Source organism: Grus americana, chromosome 9 (genome assembly GCF_028858705.1).
Source record: "Grus americana isolate bGruAme1 chromosome 9, bGruAme1.mat, whole genome shotgun sequence".
Classification (NCBI taxonomy): Eukaryota; Metazoa; Chordata; class Aves; order Gruiformes; family Gruidae; genus Grus; species Grus americana.
Window position 1 is genome coordinate 3009771 of NC_072860.1, and position 16731 is coordinate 3026501.

General features: G+C 45.8%; 2 protein-coding genes across 4 annotated transcripts in view; both read left to right on the forward strand.

The window, feature by feature from the left end:
- Positions 1 to 12375, forward strand: part of NEU2 (neuraminidase 2) — a 35947-nt gene extending 23572 nt beyond the window's left edge. The window contains exons 3-6 of one of the 3 annotated variants that reach the window (XM_054835787.1): positions 6806 to 7010; positions 8724 to 9588; positions 11360 to 11463; positions 12326 to 12375. In XM_054835787.1, the coding sequence (XP_054691762.1) occupies positions 6806 to 7010; positions 8724 to 9588; positions 11360 to 11403 (1114 nt within the window). In that variant the 3' untranslated portion in view covers positions 11404 to 11463; positions 12326 to 12375. Of the gene's footprint in view, positions 1 to 1643; positions 1664 to 6805; positions 7011 to 8723; positions 9783 to 11359; positions 11464 to 12325 lie in introns of those variants that run through there. The other 2 variants (XM_054835788.1, XM_054835786.1) reach the window with 2 other exon arrangements.
- A 592-nt stretch (positions 12376 to 12967) lies between these two features.
- Positions 12968 to 16731, forward strand: part of INPP5D (inositol polyphosphate-5-phosphatase D) — a 56791-nt gene continuing 53027 nt past the window's right edge. Inside the window, exons 1-2 of the mRNA XM_054835717.1 lie at positions 12968 to 13111; positions 14746 to 14977. Coding sequence (XP_054691692.1) covers positions 14844 to 14977 — 134 coding nt within the window. The 5' untranslated portion in view covers positions 12968 to 13111; positions 14746 to 14843. The remainder of the gene's footprint in view (positions 13112 to 14745; positions 14978 to 16731) is intronic.

Below are 16731 nucleotides of genomic sequence, written 5' to 3' on the forward strand. Positions count from 1 at the left end.
CTTTTCCTTGCATTGACTATTGTTTGTTTCCAGGTAAAGCAGTGAGATACAAATACCCTCAGGCTTCTCTTGCATGTCTCAGTTAAGGCAATACTTGCCCAGTTAGGCAAGGTTCGTAAACAAGGGGTGTGGTTTTACGATGTAAAACTAAAGCTAATTTGATGTAATGGCTAGCTGCCAGTCAGAGAGTGAGTCTGCTCCTCCTGTCAACAGCTTCATGCTTCTACTCCCTCTCCTGCTGCAGATCCTCCTGGTTGTTTGACTCTTGCTGACGCAGTCCAGGAGAATGACCTAGCAGAAAACTGTTCACTTTTTTTTTTTTAATGGAGTAGTTTTCTGCCGGATTGACATCCTCTGATGGCTTGCCAAGGTAAGATGAGCATCAGTGTTGGCACAAGAAGGGATACAGAGTTGCTCAAGAGAGAGGAAAAATAGTAACACAGAAGCATTACATTAATTTGGTTGATTGGTTGTAAATCCACACCTTTGCAACTCCCTATTTGGCTTGCACAGATCAACCACAACTCCATCAAATGAGGAGACTTTTCTTCCTCCTTTTTCATTATTAGCAAGATCTGTTTGCAGGATCATTATATGCATGTTTTCAGATCACTTCAGAGACAAGAAGCATTAATGGCAGCAATGGAAACACAGCAGAGAAGAGGGGGGAAGCAAAAGAAACAGCAAGGAATGGGATAGGAAAGTTCATCTCCGACAGCAGCAGCACATTAGATCACTAGCACAAGGTAGTCGTGAAATCATTTGCTTGGGTACTCCCAGGAGCTGCAGGTGCTGTCTCTAAGCCAGCCAGGGCACAGCTAGGAGAAGGGGTAATGCCATCCTCTTCTTCCTCACCTGGGACCCTGGGCTCATACTCTCCCCTCTGTTCCTTTACCTGACTCTCCCCATTAGCTCATTGACTGCAGCTGCTGGGATAGTTTGGCACTGGTAACCCCTCCAGAGAGGCTGCTGGGAGCTGCGTCTGCATGCACCAGCATGTCATTCCTGTACCACTGCCTGGGGACTCTGCTGTTAACCCATTTCTTCATCCAGAAACAGCACGCTGATGGATTGGAGGTGCACGGAGCCGGCAGAGGGATATGTCAGATTATCACAGCACCATCACCTGCTGGTTATAACCATTTTTTGGGTTCTTTTGGCAAACTTTCCCAGAGCTCAGGAGCGCTCTGAGAGGAAGCACTGGGAGTCTGCACGCTGGGACCAGAGGAACTTTCCCCTCCTCAGCACAAGGGGACAAAAGGACCAAGAAATGCGACAGTGCGCTGAACTGTATAACCATTAGAAACAACAGCTGTTTTGCAGCGCTGTCAATCCATGCAGGTAGAAATATGCTGTTTAATTACTATGATAATTTAAAAGTCTTTCCTAGTGCTTGTCCAGCTTACATGGAACCTCCCCTTATATGCAAAACAGGTTTGCTATTTAAATGTCAGCTTATGTATATATGCCAGCTGCTAGCCTTTCTTGGGGATCCGAGACAGCTGACGTTGCTGCCAATATAAATAATTTTGCAGGTTGGAACCTAGTTGGTAAGTGTCGTGAGCCTCCCTTTTATCTAATCCAATAGGAGTGCTTTTTGGTTTGTTGTTTGGGTTTTTTCCCCCCCTTTGACGTGACTTCCAGGAGACACAGAGTGAAAGAGGTATTTCTTTTTTTTTTTTTTTTTTAAAAAAAACCCCACCTTTTTTATAACAATGGATGTTGCTAGGAACTAAAAAGGTAAATACAACATTTTGTAGGCTCAAGTAGGAGTGCAGTTTGTCTATTCCTCCACCAAGCATATGCTAAGAAAAATACTGCTGTTTCATGTAATTCCTCTCTAGTGCTAAGAAAACCTGCACTTTAAGGCAGAGGAGCTACTGCCAGGCTGAGCCACAGCATGTTAAAAGCAGAACTTGGTTGATTACTCAGGAAAGCATGTACTGGGGCAGCTGAAAATCCCCTTGTAAGTGTGGTATGAAGTTTTTACCACAAGAAAAACTTTCTGTTTCTAGTGTGGTTAAAAAGTTTAATCCAATTGGTTGCTGGATTAAAGTTATTCCAGTTTTGTGCCTTTTCAGTTTTGAATTCTGAATGGTTTAGTTTGTTTAAAGTTCATTGTTTGACAGGTCTCTCTGATAACTCTCCTTTCTGACTTTACATTAAGGGTAATTTATTGGACTAAATAAATGTGTGCTGTCTGGCTTGTTAAGAAATCCTGTAGCCTAGATTTACTGTAGGATCTGGTCTAGGTACATAAGAAGGCTGGAGATGAAGCAGTCTGATGCTGGGCTTTGGCAGAAATAGGCACAGTCACACTGTTTAGCTAGGAGGAAAGGCTTGCACACAAGAATACACTGTGCAGCAAGTATTCTAGAAGCAAACTGGGTCTCCTGTTTCTTAGCCCTATACAGCTGGAACGTGGCTACTCTTGACCCCCCTCTATGCAATATGCCAATGGAAATGTCTTCTTTAAGTGAAAGAAGAAATGTATTTCAGCATAGCACTTAGCTGACTTTTACAAGTTTGGAAAACACTGTAAGTCCAGGTCTGATCTTGAGTAGGGAACAACTGGACCTGGATTCTTGTGCTTGCCTTGAAAAGCAGAATTTTAGTTGGGTTTTGCACGTGACTCTTTCGGGTTTTTTTTGTTTGTGTTTTCCCCCAAAAACCTCCCTGGATGAGTTTGTTTGGGATCTATCTGAATTCCTTCAAGAACAAGCTGCCTCCTGCACAGAGTACTCTGACGAGGACCAAAGGATGGGGTTCAGCATATTACCTCATTTCTGCTTGTTTGTTTTTAAAGACATACTGTCATTTCAGCTTGAATCTGAACATGTTAAGGACAGGTTTTACAGAAGCCGAGGCCAGTGGAAATGTTATCCTTTTTAGTCACTTTTCTTGGAGAGGGTTAGAGCAAATAAACATGCAAGGGCTCATCCTGCTCTATAGGCAAGTCCATGTGAGCTGCCTTGAAGGACAGAAGTGGAAGGAACAAGGATCCTCTCCTGGTGCCTATCAGCACCTATCCCTTACTGCAACTTGGAATCCCTCCAGGCATCAGATCTGTCATCAATTCATTTGTTGACAACTGTTATTTCTTTTGACTTTTCTGGTGTACTGGAAGCAGTCTCTGCTTTGGAAATCATTACAGCTGTATAACTTGCAAACTATGAGTAATGGTTTCCTCCGATTTAACTCCCCCTTTCTCTTATGTGTTTTCACTGTGCCTCTGCCCAGTTCCATCTGGAGGTGAGGTACTGGATTTCAGTGCAGCAGCTTCCCTGGTGCCTTCGAGAAGAACTGCAGGTAAACATCAGTCTCCCTGAACAGGACACTTCTCAAATATAAGCCTCAGAAAAATGCGAAACTCCAATAAATGCCAAAATGCAGAAGGGAATACTGGCTTAATGGCTACATGATAAATTTCCCTTCTCCTCTCTACCATCTCTGTCATCTGGGAAGAGGTTACCAGCTACCTCTTTTTCTCCTAGGAAAAAGTAACTGTACAAACTCCATTTCCCCTTTCTCACCCCTTTACCTCACAAAGCTACAGCTAACTTTTCTCTCCAGGGTGACTGAATTGATACAGGTCTGAGCAATTGTTGTTGGTTTGTGTACAGCTCTCCAGTCTCCTGCTTGTATTTCAGGCCTTTGTGTTCCCCGAAGTTTGTCTTTTTCCAGTTATAGCTCTTGGTATTTCAGAAGATATTGCCGTGGTCTAACAAACTTGGTCTTGCCAATGTCCTTAGATCTTGGTGGCTGCATCACCGTTACCTTCTTCCTTGCTGGCCAGCCAGTGCTGTTTCAGTAGGGTTTAGGAACAAAGTAGCATCATGGATGCATGCATCCCTTGGCAGTTTAATCTCAGAGGGACTGGCATGTATGATATGAATTTGTGTGGTGCTAGAGCTTTTGAATGCTCTTCATGTGGCTGTCCTGTTGATAATTTGCTGACCTGTCAATGATTTGCTAATTTTATTTCTCTTTTATGCAGGAGAGTGTAGATAGTGATTTTTGCCTTTGAAAATGGGTAGAGGTCAAGAGAAAAATCAATTTTAATTGGCTGGAGAAGTAACTAAAGCAGCACTATTTTTTCTAAATATATATTAAGAACTTTAAGCTTATTTAAAGATTCTGCATTTTCAATTCTGTGTGAAACTAGAACTGTTGTGACTCAATCTCTACTTGAGGCTCCATGAGGGAGAAGGTAGAAGACACTGAATACTGACTTTAAGTGTGTTTAAAAAAGGATGGAAGAGTTTCTCTGCAGATGGATACATAGTGTGTATGTGTATATATATGCATACAGACATAATACCCACACTGTGTGTAGGGAGTATATATATATACAAATGTGTGTATATGTGTATACACACACACTGCACATATCTCTGTTTAGTCTCCGAATAGATGGAAGAGTCACTTGGTTCTAGTATTTTCCTTGATTATAGTTGCGGGTGCTGTGTCCAGGAACCTCAGGCTTGTTTCTATGGCAGCTATTCCCAGCCTTTTAACATCCCACCTTCCCTCAATCCCCATGTGACAATAAGAGGAAGAGTGTTGTAACACACACACTGCGCATCTCACGGAGGGGCTAAGAGCGTGCCTAGAGATGTCTGCAGATGACAGGCTCATACGGGAGGAACTCTGCTGCAGCACAGCCTCCCATGGTCTCTTGGCTTTGTATAGGGGGCTTTGTGGGGCAGCACAGATCTCCCTCTCTCTGTTTTCTTTCTTTTTTTTTTTTTTTTTTTAATTGGCCTTCTTGCCCTGCCCTGAAGCAGGATTGCAATATCAGAACGGCATCATGAGCAGGAATGCTAGGGAACCTGTGCTGCACTAGACAGGCTGACTAATCTCCCTTTAAATAATCTCTCTTTAAATAGTCTGGAAGCACTCTAGTGAGCTTCTGTTTCAGGAGCCATGAGAACACAGCCACGACTGTGGTCTATATAAATAGCCAGATCCATGCTGGTAAGTAGTGAACAGCACAGTTATTTGTTCTAGGAAGGTCTTCCTATTTTCTTCAAGTTGTTGCATGGATAGCTGCAATCAAATTCTGGTAACGTTTCTGTATAGTAGCGGTGCTGCTGCTGCCGTGTCTCAGACTGCCGTATCATCAGTGACAGCGAGGAGCAAGCAGCTATCCTTTGGAGATAGGCTTCTATCTCCCGTGGCTGTGCATCTGAGCGGCAATGGGGCTGTGGATAGCTGGGGTCTGTACAGCTGGCTTTAGCTAAAACAGCACTGTTCAGACCCTTTTGATCAGTGCTGTGAGTTCAAAAATCTCACTGATATTAAATAGCATCTGGAAAGTGAAAGCAGGGAATATTTGAGTACTCACTGCCTAGCTATGGATCTGGATAGAGCATAACGTGATGGTCCTGTCTGAGGAGGATGAACTTAGTTTATCTGTGCTGTCCTAACTCAGTAATCAGCACTGTAAAAAAAAAAAAAAAAAAAAAGTTTAACCAAGTCTATGTTAGTTATGCTGGCTAATATAATCTTCTCTCTTGTAATACGGAAGAGTGGAAACTATTCTCCAGGTAGATACGTGCACTCTGCAGCTGCATAAGCAATCTTCAGTTTGCCTCCCTCTGGTCCTGAATTATCAAGACAGACTTCAAAAACATAAGGATCTGATACATGGCCAATAGCCACTCCAGCGCTTTCCAAGATTTAGGTAAATAGGAGAATCCTCAACGAAGAGCGCAGCAAGTCTTGCCTCAGCTGAGGTAGGAGGCATTTGAATTTCTTACTCATAGTGTATTGTCATCTTCTCCCTGCCATCCTACCCACTCAATGCGTCAGAGATCTAAGGCTAGATTATTTTTTTTTCCCCTCTCTACTGAGCAGAGGATATTCAGGCCTTCAGTTTCTGGTGTATAATGTCAGAATTTTTTTTTTTTTTCCCTCTCCTCTTTTCTCAGACATAATTCCCCCGAGCCAGTGGGTTTTTACCAGAGTAAATGAGTTCATAGGAGAGGCTTGGTGTAAGAGGACAGAGGGCTGAGTGGGTCTGAGGAGAGGAGGAGAGACTATGTGGGGGCATAGCACAGACCAGTTTCATAGAAGCAGCTTCCCTAAATGCCCCCTTATATTTGCATTCCTAATATTGCTTTTAAGTCACTGTACAGACCACAAGATTTTTGCCTGGCCTGAAGTCCCACCCAATGCGGTGGGACACCATTCAGACCGTTCTTTAATCTTACAAGGAGAGATATGTTCTCTTTCCTTCTCTTTTCATGCTCAGTGCTTACAATCCTGAAATAGGGGCGCAGCTGGAGTCAGGAATTGCCTCAGTGTGTCGTTTATACGGGATTTTAAGCTCGTATTTGGCAAAGCAGAAGTTCTGTGCTGGGTTTTGGAAACACCGTCAACAAAGACAGTAATGGCCTTCTGAGGGAAAATACTATAATGTTTGATTATCAACAGTCTTCTGAATTACAAAGCAAACCCACAAAAGTCCCAGCCTGTGAATTTAATTAAAAAGAAAAAACAAACCACAGACAGCTTTTTCATTAACTGTATTTAGTGTGCTTACCTTACGTCACTCCAGTAAGATCAACCAGGCTGTTCCTGGGGTAAGTCTGGTCTGTGTTGCCAGCTAGTATGCAACACGTGGGTTCTCTGTGGAAAAGCACAAGAAAAAGACAAAGCCGCAAGCAGCAGAAATTATGTTTCAACGTGGGACAATTTCCACTGAGCAGGGAGGGCAAAAAGTGGTGGGCTCTGCCCCATCACATTTTGCAGGGCTAAGAGTGGGTCAAAATGCAATGCATTTTTGTCTTCTTCCCTCTAGCATGATGGCTTCATTTCCTGTCTTGAAGCAAGAGACGTTGTTCCAGAATGGTACTTGGAGCTATCGAATTCCAGCCCTTCTCTACCTGCCACGTTTCAGCATCATCCTGGCGTTTGCTGAGGAACGAGAGGACGTGGTGGATGAACATGCCAAGCTAATAGCGATGCGCAGAGGCATATATGACCCAACCATGCACCACGTTCAGGTACCAGTGTGGGGAGAAAATGGGTGAGACTGCCCACCTGTACTACTCCCCTGTCCCCAAATGAGTTGAATGTGTTTGTCCTCTTGCTGTAGGGAGAGGGCAGCTTCTCCTTCTCCCCACTTATAGGAGACGAATCTGCTTGTAAGTAATGCATGTGTCATTATAACTGCTGGGATTCAACCCCACGACTAGGCAGCTGTTGGGGGGGGACTAATGCGGGGCAGGAGCAGATGATTTTCTGTGGATGGCTTTGACCTATCATCGCAGAGCTGGGGAAGCAGAGAGAGATGGGACAAAAGCCCTGTTGCGACAGCAAAGATGTGGAGGAGATGCAGAAATGGGGAGTGGCACAGGGACAGGGAGGAGTGAATTAGCAATCGGTGACTATTTTTTTTAATTCATCTTCTTAGGACTAATTTCTGGTTTAAAAAACAATTGAGAACAGCTAGTCTCCCCACGCAAAAGAGTGTCGTCTGGTTTGTCTGTGCCAGTGAATTGGCTACCTTATTAATCCACCAGTTATTATTAACAGTTATCTCGCTGGGTGACTGGGGGTGGTGGATACTCTATTTATAATAATTTTTTGCATTTGCAAATGCATTAATGTCTTGGAGAAAAAAAAAAAGTCATTATGTTTTTCTATTCCAATCCTTCATTGGTGACTAGTTGTCTTAGATTATAGACTCTTTAAGAGCTGGAGTCTGCCTAGCAGAAGCAGCCTCTTGAGCGCACCTGCAGTGTCATGCCATTCAGGTAACATCCTGTGTAAGCCCCTATAATTCAGGGCTCAGTTTGCCGTAAACTTAGTCATTTGTGCTCACATGCTAACGTTTCTTAAAATGGAAATATTAAATATTCAAAAAAAATGAATACTAGTTGAATAGAAAAGATAAGCCATGACCAAAAAGGGTAATCAGCAAGTCAGGGTAGAAAAGGTAATTAGTATAATCTTACTGGAAAATACTGCTTCTTTTACCAAACCAATAACTCTGTGTAGGAATAATTTTCTAATTGTATTGTTAGTGTTAGAAATGTGATTGTGTTATGTGTTATTAATTTAAAGAAAGGCAGGGCTTGAAGGGTAGTTATACCTGCTCTGCGACCTATTTTCTGTGTCGGACAACTTGTGGTCCAAATTTCCACACCAGTGTGTGTAAAGCCATGCAATCATCTCTGGCAAGGTGTCTCAGTGTAGGCTGGGATGCCCATTCACACATGGATCAAAATGGAGAAATAGGAGTCTGAATGAAAAGGAATTTGTCAGCACCCAGGATACTTGAAAAGGGCTCGGTTATCTAGCTGACTTCCGAAGAAGCACTGACACGGCATGGCATCTGTTCCAGTACACTTTTACCATCAGGCATGTCTATGTCTCATATACGTATTTGTGAGAATTTCTGAAAATTCAGCTACTGTAGTTTTTTTAGACTGTGTCATCAGACACCAGCTGCATTGAGATTCAGAGCTATCAGCTCCTCAGTGAGTAGGAATTAAGTGAAGTGCACATGCACTGCATCATCCAAACAATTTTCACTTACATTTGGTGATGCCAGTACGTTCTCTTCCCATTTCTTGCTCCATCCACTAACTTGCTTCTCTTCTGTTCTTCTCATGTTCTTCTGTAACTTTTATCCAGGCATCCTTACACCGTAATGTGGATCTATTTGTAACAGTATGTTTCATTCTTGTCTCCCTTTGCACGGGCCCTGGCAGTGGAATAGCATGGAGACCATTGTCAGTGCGCAGCTGAAAGACCACCGATCTATGAACCCCTGTCCTGTTTACGATGAGGTCTCAGGGAAACTGATCCTGTTCTTCATAGCTGTCCCAGGGAAGATCTCTGAGCAGCATCAGCTCAGAACAAAGATCAACCTGGTACGTCTCTGCTACGTCACTAGCATGGACCAAGGACGTACCTGGAGCACTGCCCAGGATGTCACCGATGGTACCATTAGCACCGAGTACAAGAACTGGGCCACTTTTGCAGTGGGGCCAGGTCATGGATTACAGTTGCTCAACGAGGCCCGGAGCCTTGTGATCCCTGCCTATGCCTATCGTATCTTGGACCCTAAGCAACATCCCACCCCTCACGCCTTCTGTTTCATCAGCTCTGACCATGGGAAGACATGGGAGATGGGGAACTTCGTGGGGGAGGAGAGCGCGGTGGAGTGCCAGGTAGCAGAGGTGCACACCTGTGGCAGAAAGGTCCTCTACTGCAATGCAAGGAGCAGCAGAGGAGCCAGAATCCAGGCTGTCAGCTACAACCACGGGGTGGACTTTGAGGGAGGCCAGCGGGTTGAAATGCTGGTAGAACCTCCCTCTGGATGTCATGGAAGTGTTACTGCCTTCCCACCTCCCTCTGATGTCAGATGCCAAGATAGTTGGTTGCTCTACTCTCATCCTACAGACCCAAAGGGTCGAAGAGATTTAGGAATTTACCTCAACAAAAACCCTTTAAATCCAGCACACTGGACAAAACCAAGCATCCTCTTCAAGGGCCTGTGTGCGTATTCAGATCTGCAGTACATGGGGATTGGTCCAGATGGCTCACCCTTGTTCTCCTGCCTCTTTGAGTATGGTACTCACCAACAATGTGAAGAGATAATCTTTGTAATGTTCACTTTGAAGCAAGCCTTTCCATCAGAGTGCTGAGTCTTGAGCCTTTCCATCAGCATCCCTCTGAAAACCACTTTTGCTGATGCTTCTTCTCACTGTCACTTCTCATCTTTCAGCAAAAGGGTTTTTTTGCACTCCTTCTGCACCCTCAGTTTGGCGTTGGCTTGTGGCGTCTGTAGATTACAAAGTCTATTAAACATACTAAAACTGAGCATGTGTTTGGTTTTGTTTTCTGTTGGCTGTTCTCCCTTCTCACTTTTCCCTTTGACTGCCATCTTAAACATCACGTGCTCAAAACAAGCGTGACCTTTGTATAGGGCCTCTCACCTTGTGGTCTCTGATAAGCTTGATTAGGGACGTGCACGCTGGCAGTGCAGGGACTGTGTGGGAACAGAGGGCCGCAATTCTACGCTGAGCTGTATTTAGCAAGTTGTGGAGAAAGTGCTGGAGAGGACGCTGGGCTTACTGCCCTATATCTGCAGTTATCTTCAGAAATCTGCTTTGGCTTTGGTTAGGTACGCTCCTTCTTGCAGTCAGCATAGCGCAGGCTGGCAACTCTAGCTTTCAGGGCTTGCTGTCTTATTTCAGCGAGGCCATGGGATGCCATGCTCTTGGGATATTCTCTGCACACTTCTGCAGTGGATTTGTGGTTGCCTCGTTGAGTTCTTCCCTCCACGGCCCCGGGACTTCTGTCTAACTTCTCCTTTCTTCTCATGCTGTATCTTCTTGCTTATTTGCCCTTTTGCTTACAGTGCACTAAGAAGCTGCAGTTTCTTATGTGTAAGAAAACCACAGCTTCATGTGCTCCAGCTCTTCGCTCTCCCTGGGCAGTGACAGGAGGACCAATGCAGGACACCAGAATCCCCCCTGCCCCATGTTTGGGGACAGGGCAAGTGGCAAAAATGGCATTTTGCCTGTATTGAAACTGCAGGATCAGGACAGGTCTGCAGAGGGAGCTCCCAATTTATAGTCAGGAGGGGAAATACTTGCTGGTCTTTCTAACACAAGCAACTCCACACAGCAACTGCTCTTATTGCTGACAAGCCAATGCCTCGCAACCATGGCTGTTGTTATTACAGAGTATTATTGGCATATGAGGCAGTGTGTCAAACAAATAACGTACCCCACTTCCAGCAAATTGCAAAGGCACAGGTGTCAGAGGAAGGGGACCTGACCAAGCCCAGAGCAGCTTGAGGGTGCTCAAGCTGGGAAGGCTTTCCAACATAGACAGATTTTCAGCAGGTTTCTGAAGGAAACAGCCCCAGTTTTGGTGAGAGAGAGACTATTCTGAGGCTACGGTGTGATCTGAAAGGAGGCATTACGTAGTCAGTAGACAAGGGGAGTGACCAGAAATGAACGTGTATCAAGGGAGACATGTCAGAGCAGATGGAGCTAGGAAAGCTTTACCCATGCCTCTGGACAAAATTCTGCTTTATGAACCAGTCTGTGCTTGTTTGCTACGTGCTGTATTCTGTGTGCGTGCACGTGTGGAATGGCTCCAAGGAAAACATGTTTGTTTGCTCTATTGGTAAAGAAAAATACCCGCTTTCCAGAGCGTTCTCAGAACACATCCCCTTTGGGGAACACTAGCAGGTCCTGCAGGATCCTTTGCACTGTTGCTGCTCAGGTCTGTGAGTCTCTGCTTGCTCAGTGTCCCCCCCCCCCTTGCCTTTTATTGCTGATGACTTTCAGGGGCAGTGGGAGAAGGGGCCCTGATTTTTCTCACTCTTTAGGTTTGTTTCAGGGCACGTGGAGGCTGCAAGTACCAAGGGAGTGAAGACATCTCATGGCCTTCACAAATACACCTGTAATTTGCCGAGCCTTTCCCCAGCAACAGGTCAGTAGTAAGCTGGGCTGGAGTAACGCAGAGTGGCTCAGCTAACCAGTACGTTGTGGGTATTACTCATGTGCTCTTTAGATGTAGGCCAGAGTCTAAATACACCTTTGTGCCCAATAGCCTGTTACTGATGCCTAATGAGGGAATGTTATATTTAGACTCTAGCAAAGCTAACTGCTGTCCTATAGACTTAACTTCCCTCGTCAGGCATACTATGAAATACTTTCGTTTCATGGCATGAAAATGCATAGACAACTTTTTGATCTGACCAAGCCTGGCAGTGCCCTTGCTGATGCACTGCACAGGCTGGATATATGTGGGGATTTTGGGTGATCAATGTGCATTTTGAACGATGCCACAGACGTTATTTATCCACTGGTCCTGGACAGGCTGGTGAGTTCACAGCTAGTTGGTACAATATGACCTGGACATCTGTTTGCTGCAAACCCAGTTTAGATGAAGCGTTTGTTGCAATGTCTGAGAGACAGCTTGGAATAATATCCTAACGTGGGGAAAAATAATGTTTGCTTTGTCCATAGACTGCCAGGACTGCAATTTTTGATTATCCAACATCAAAAACGTGTCCCAGTTCTTTGCCTGTGGCCTCATTCTCTCAAGTAAATTTAAATGAAATACCACTGCTGCAGTTATCTAAAAGCTTCTGTTGAGTCTGGGTTAGATTTATCTTGCAGATCTACCCATTAATCTTTTGTTTTACGAGGTTTGGGTGCTTTGTCCCAACTATGGGATGACAGTGTAGACTATTCGAAGCGCATCCTATTCCTTCTGAAAACCTTAGGCCTGTGTTGGCTGATCACTGTGCTCCTCTTCTAGATAACTTCTTTAATCTTTTCTTCCTCAGATCTACTCACCAGCCTTCTCTGCCATAGGCACAAATGGAAAGAAAATGAGTGGTATAAGTATCTGCTGCAGAACAGACTCTTGTCTTTGTGTGGGACAGAAGTTACTGCTGTCCATTGGGAATCAGGTAGTTCAGGCTATGCAGGCGCTTGTGAGCTGACCACGCAGGGATCGGTCTTTCTCCAGCGCTGCAGAATTCACATGCCAGCGCCATGAGAAGTAAAACAGACACCATTTCCTCTTCAGGCAGTGTTGCGAATGAGCCATTAGGGATCACAGAGCTGTTTATGTTAGGGGATTGGGATTTACCTTTTGAGCAGCTGAAGCTGTACTGGGCTTTCTTTTAGAACCAAGAAAAGCTCACAGAAACCAGCCTTATTGCCGCAATTGTCACACGTGTTTGGTTCCCATCCCCTTGTTTATGTCTCCGAGTCAAGGAGTTGTGTGTGGCTGGACAGGGGATCCACACATCTGAAGGAAATAGCAGCAGCTTGCTAAAAACTGAAATTGGTGGTGGGACAGACAGGAGTTAAGTGTTAAATATATGGCTAATCAGTCTCAGAGGTCTAACCAGGGCTTGTACCTCTCTGTTACCTTGTGTTAACTTGCAGTAGAGAAACTCTCCAAACACAGTTTCATTCCAGCAAAACTCATGTTGTGCAGCAGCTCTGTCATCTCTGTGTCGACATATGGGTCCATTGCATGGAGAGCATGGTGAGATCAAGCGGTAGTTTGACATTCAGAGCTGTTCTGCTTCCTGCTGCAACTGTGCTCCCGAGAAGCTGCTGTAAGTATCAGAAATCCCAAGGAGCTGGTACAGGTGAGGCCAGCAGCACACTATGGCCAGGCAGGATGTCAGAGGAGCTGCACAGTCCATTTGCCATATGCAGACACTCTTCTCAGTGGAGACAATAGGGTTTGTAGCCACTCTAGCTTACACGATCTTACAGCTACTGTCCATGCAGAGCCACTTCATGGCATTCAGCACCTGAATCCATGGGAGCCTGACTCCTAAAGCCCTATGCGGATCTGGGTGAAGCTGAAGAGCAGGTCCAGCTGGTCGGTAGAGAGTGCTTGCTCAGCGTGGCCAGGAAGTCCTGCACGTTGCAGTTCTGCCCATTTAGCAGGGTCCTATGCTGGCCACACAATTTTGGATTGCTGGTGCCCACAGTTTAATCTCAGTGGCAGAGATTAAGCTGGACGCTGCGGAGCAGATGTCTGGATGACTGAAGGCAGGCTGGCAGGGATGAATGCTGGGCTGTACTGGTTCACTCTCCCTCTCCATACCCAGAAATTCTAGTCTCTCCCAATTCAGTCATAGGCTGCTCTCTCCTGCCTTGCTGCCCATGCTGCCTACAGGGGCAGCACTCTGTACGTGATCCAGGTACCATGGTTCCAGCACTTCTCCTGGGTCCAGGAGGTGAGGGTTGCGTAGTGCTGGCAGCGTCTGTGCCTTTCCTGGGGACCTTCCCTCTGTACTCTGAGTCCCAGACAGAGTCCCAGCTCAGCTCCTGCTTTTAGGTACAGCTCAAATGTCAATACGCAGAAGTGCTGCCTTCAAAGGCAGGGTGGTTGGAGGTACAGGATGGGCAACCAAATTTGCCATGCAGGCAGTGCCCCTGCATGCGATGCCCTTGCTTGCTGCAAACGTGCCCCTCGTTGCTCTGCCTTGGAGATGCAGCACTGAGCATGCTACATAGCACAGACAAGAGGCAGATGTACAGACAAAGAAAGGGGAAGTGAAAACTCCAGTTCTGCCCTCTCTGACACAGGTTGCCAGACATGACTTTGCTCCATCCTACCTTCGGGGATTTAGAGTAGGAAAGATCTGTGAATCCATCTCACAGTAGCTGGCAGGGAGCTTTGGTCACAAATCTCCAGAGCAAATCAGCTGCTAAGTCTGCTTCTGTGCATGGAAACATGAGCAGGGCTTTTTTTTTTTTTTTTTTTTTTTTTTTTTTTTTTTCAGTTCTTTAAAGTTCCCTCCTCACACCTAGATAGATGTGAGGCAGGAATGGGGTAGTCAGTGCTAAATATCCATTAGTACAGTGTGTTTTGGATCAGTCTGGGAGTTATTTATTCCCCATGGACACCTGTAGTGGGTAGGACAGACAGGAAAAAGATGGAAACTCAAAGGGTCTGGCAAGAAATTGTAAATGAGATGGCAGGCCACCGAAGCCTAGGGGACTGAATTGTTGGGGGAGCAGAAGGGATCCCCAGCTGGGACTTTTTGATACAGAGTATTAAGAGATGAAGGGGGAGGGAAAGGCAGGGAACATGGCCTCGCTAGTCACTTCAGCTGCAGCATGAGGAGGGAGAGCGGGGGCTGCAGGAACATGTCACGCTCACTCTCTGAGCTGTTTGAGTTGAGGAAGTTGTCCGCGGCTGAGTTTCCTTTCCCTCTCTGTACTATTGAAACAGGAAGCTGGTGAGCTGAAGCTGCTTGATTGTTAGAGACAGACACACAGGCAGCTCTGGCAGCTCCTGTATTGGCATTCGGGTTTCCTCCAGCTCCAGCGATGGATCAGTGCTGGTACCACGGCAACATCACTCGCTCCAGAGCCGAAGACCTGCTCTCCAAAGTAGGCAAGGATGGCAGCTTCCTTGTGCGGGCCAGTGAATCAATTGCTTCAGCATATGCACTCTGCGTGCTGTAAGTACAGCTTTCAACCTCGCGTTTCACGCTGACACTTTTGTCCCTGTTCGTGCAGGGTGTTACCCCCCGCACTCTCTCCAGCACAGAGGCAAACAGCCACAGTACCCACTGGGAAGGTGCAGCCCACATCAGAGCGTGGCTGGTCTCACCTGACTGGGCCACAGCGTAGGGAAGGGTTGGGAGCAGAGCCAGGCTGAACAAACCCATGTTATTTTACTGCTGTACTGCTCATACTACTCCTGCCCCTGATTCAAAAGGAAAGAATAATCAAAGATATTGTGGCTGTGCTCTGAGAGAAAATAACCTCTTGACCTCTTTGAGCCTGTTAACAACTTGGGTCAGGTTTAGCATTTAACAACTCAAGTACTGAGCTTGGTACCCTCCCAGGGACTTCTCTTGTTCTGATTCAGTATGCGTTTGACCCACCTGCTTGTACAATGCCGCGTCCCATTCAGCAAAAGGCTTGAAATAATTCCTGGAGCTGTGCGTGGTACACCCAGAACAGCGGTGATTCTACCTGCATCATTAATGTGGCTCACGGGGTAAATATTTCATGTGGGAAATAGGGAGAGAAGTGTTAACACCCTGACCGCCTGTTCTGGGTTGGAGCTGGGGACCAGAGTGCAGGGCCTCCTGCCCTGGGTTCGTGAGGGGCAGGTGTTACTCCTGGAGGCAGGAGTGCAGGGGCAAGAGGAGATTGAAGTCAGTAGATGAAGTCTGAAGCATTTGACTTTGCATTACAGAGAGGTAAGACAGTTGCTCTCTGCTTAGGAGAGATCAAGAGAGCCTCTGTGGAACTCTGTTCTGCCTGTCAGATCCTCTTTGCTGCCATTGTGCAGCAGATTAATAAAACGTATTTCATCCTTACCCCACATAAAATTACAGGCAGGTTTGTCAGTGTAGTTTCTTTTTCAAAGTCTATCTCTTGCAGTGGTAAAGGTGGTGGTGCTGTTTATAACTATGGTCTAACTGCTTGTCTCTGAGGTCAGGCTTCTGGTGACAGCACACCCTGCTGCAGAGGATTCATCTGCAGAAAAGCATGAGGCTGGGTAACTGCCCTGTAAGCGTGGGTGTTGGACTGTCAGAGATCGGTGGCAGGGTAATGGGGTTGTTCACAAAGTGCAGAGAGCCTCTGCGCCCGCCTGTTAAGATGTTTGTAATATCATGGGGAAGAGTTTTGTCTTTCTGGAGGGAGCAGAGCAAGGAAGGGTGGCTGCAGATGAACAGCTAGGACAAGCAGGAGGAAGGAGGGGCAATCATGTAGCATGGGCTGAGGGCCCAAGTTGCAAGTCAGGGAACATTTTACTAGAATAGACTGTTGCTTCCATTGAGTGTTTTTAGTATGACCCCTTTGATTTGCCTTGTAACCAGTATGTACACAAAATATTTTTATGGAGTGATGGTGGGGATTATAGAAAAGGAAGGTGCTGTAAAAATGTCTACTAATGTGCATTTGCATAAGTTTTTCCATTGTAAATGTTTACGCAGCCAACTTTGAAAGCCTTTTGTGACTTGAGAGACATGGGATCAGGAAATAGAAACAATATCATGACCAGAATTTTCTGAACCGGGAGCCAAAGGTTATGTTCTTAAATCCATTCTGAGATGGCTAACATGAATGGCTTGATTAAAGAAACGGGGAGCACCCAGTCTTGTCAGCCAAGAGCAGCTGGATCTGTGGTGCAAAGGGCTGGTGTTAATTACGGTCTGAGAAACGTCACACAAACTTCTGTCAAAGTACCTAACGAGCT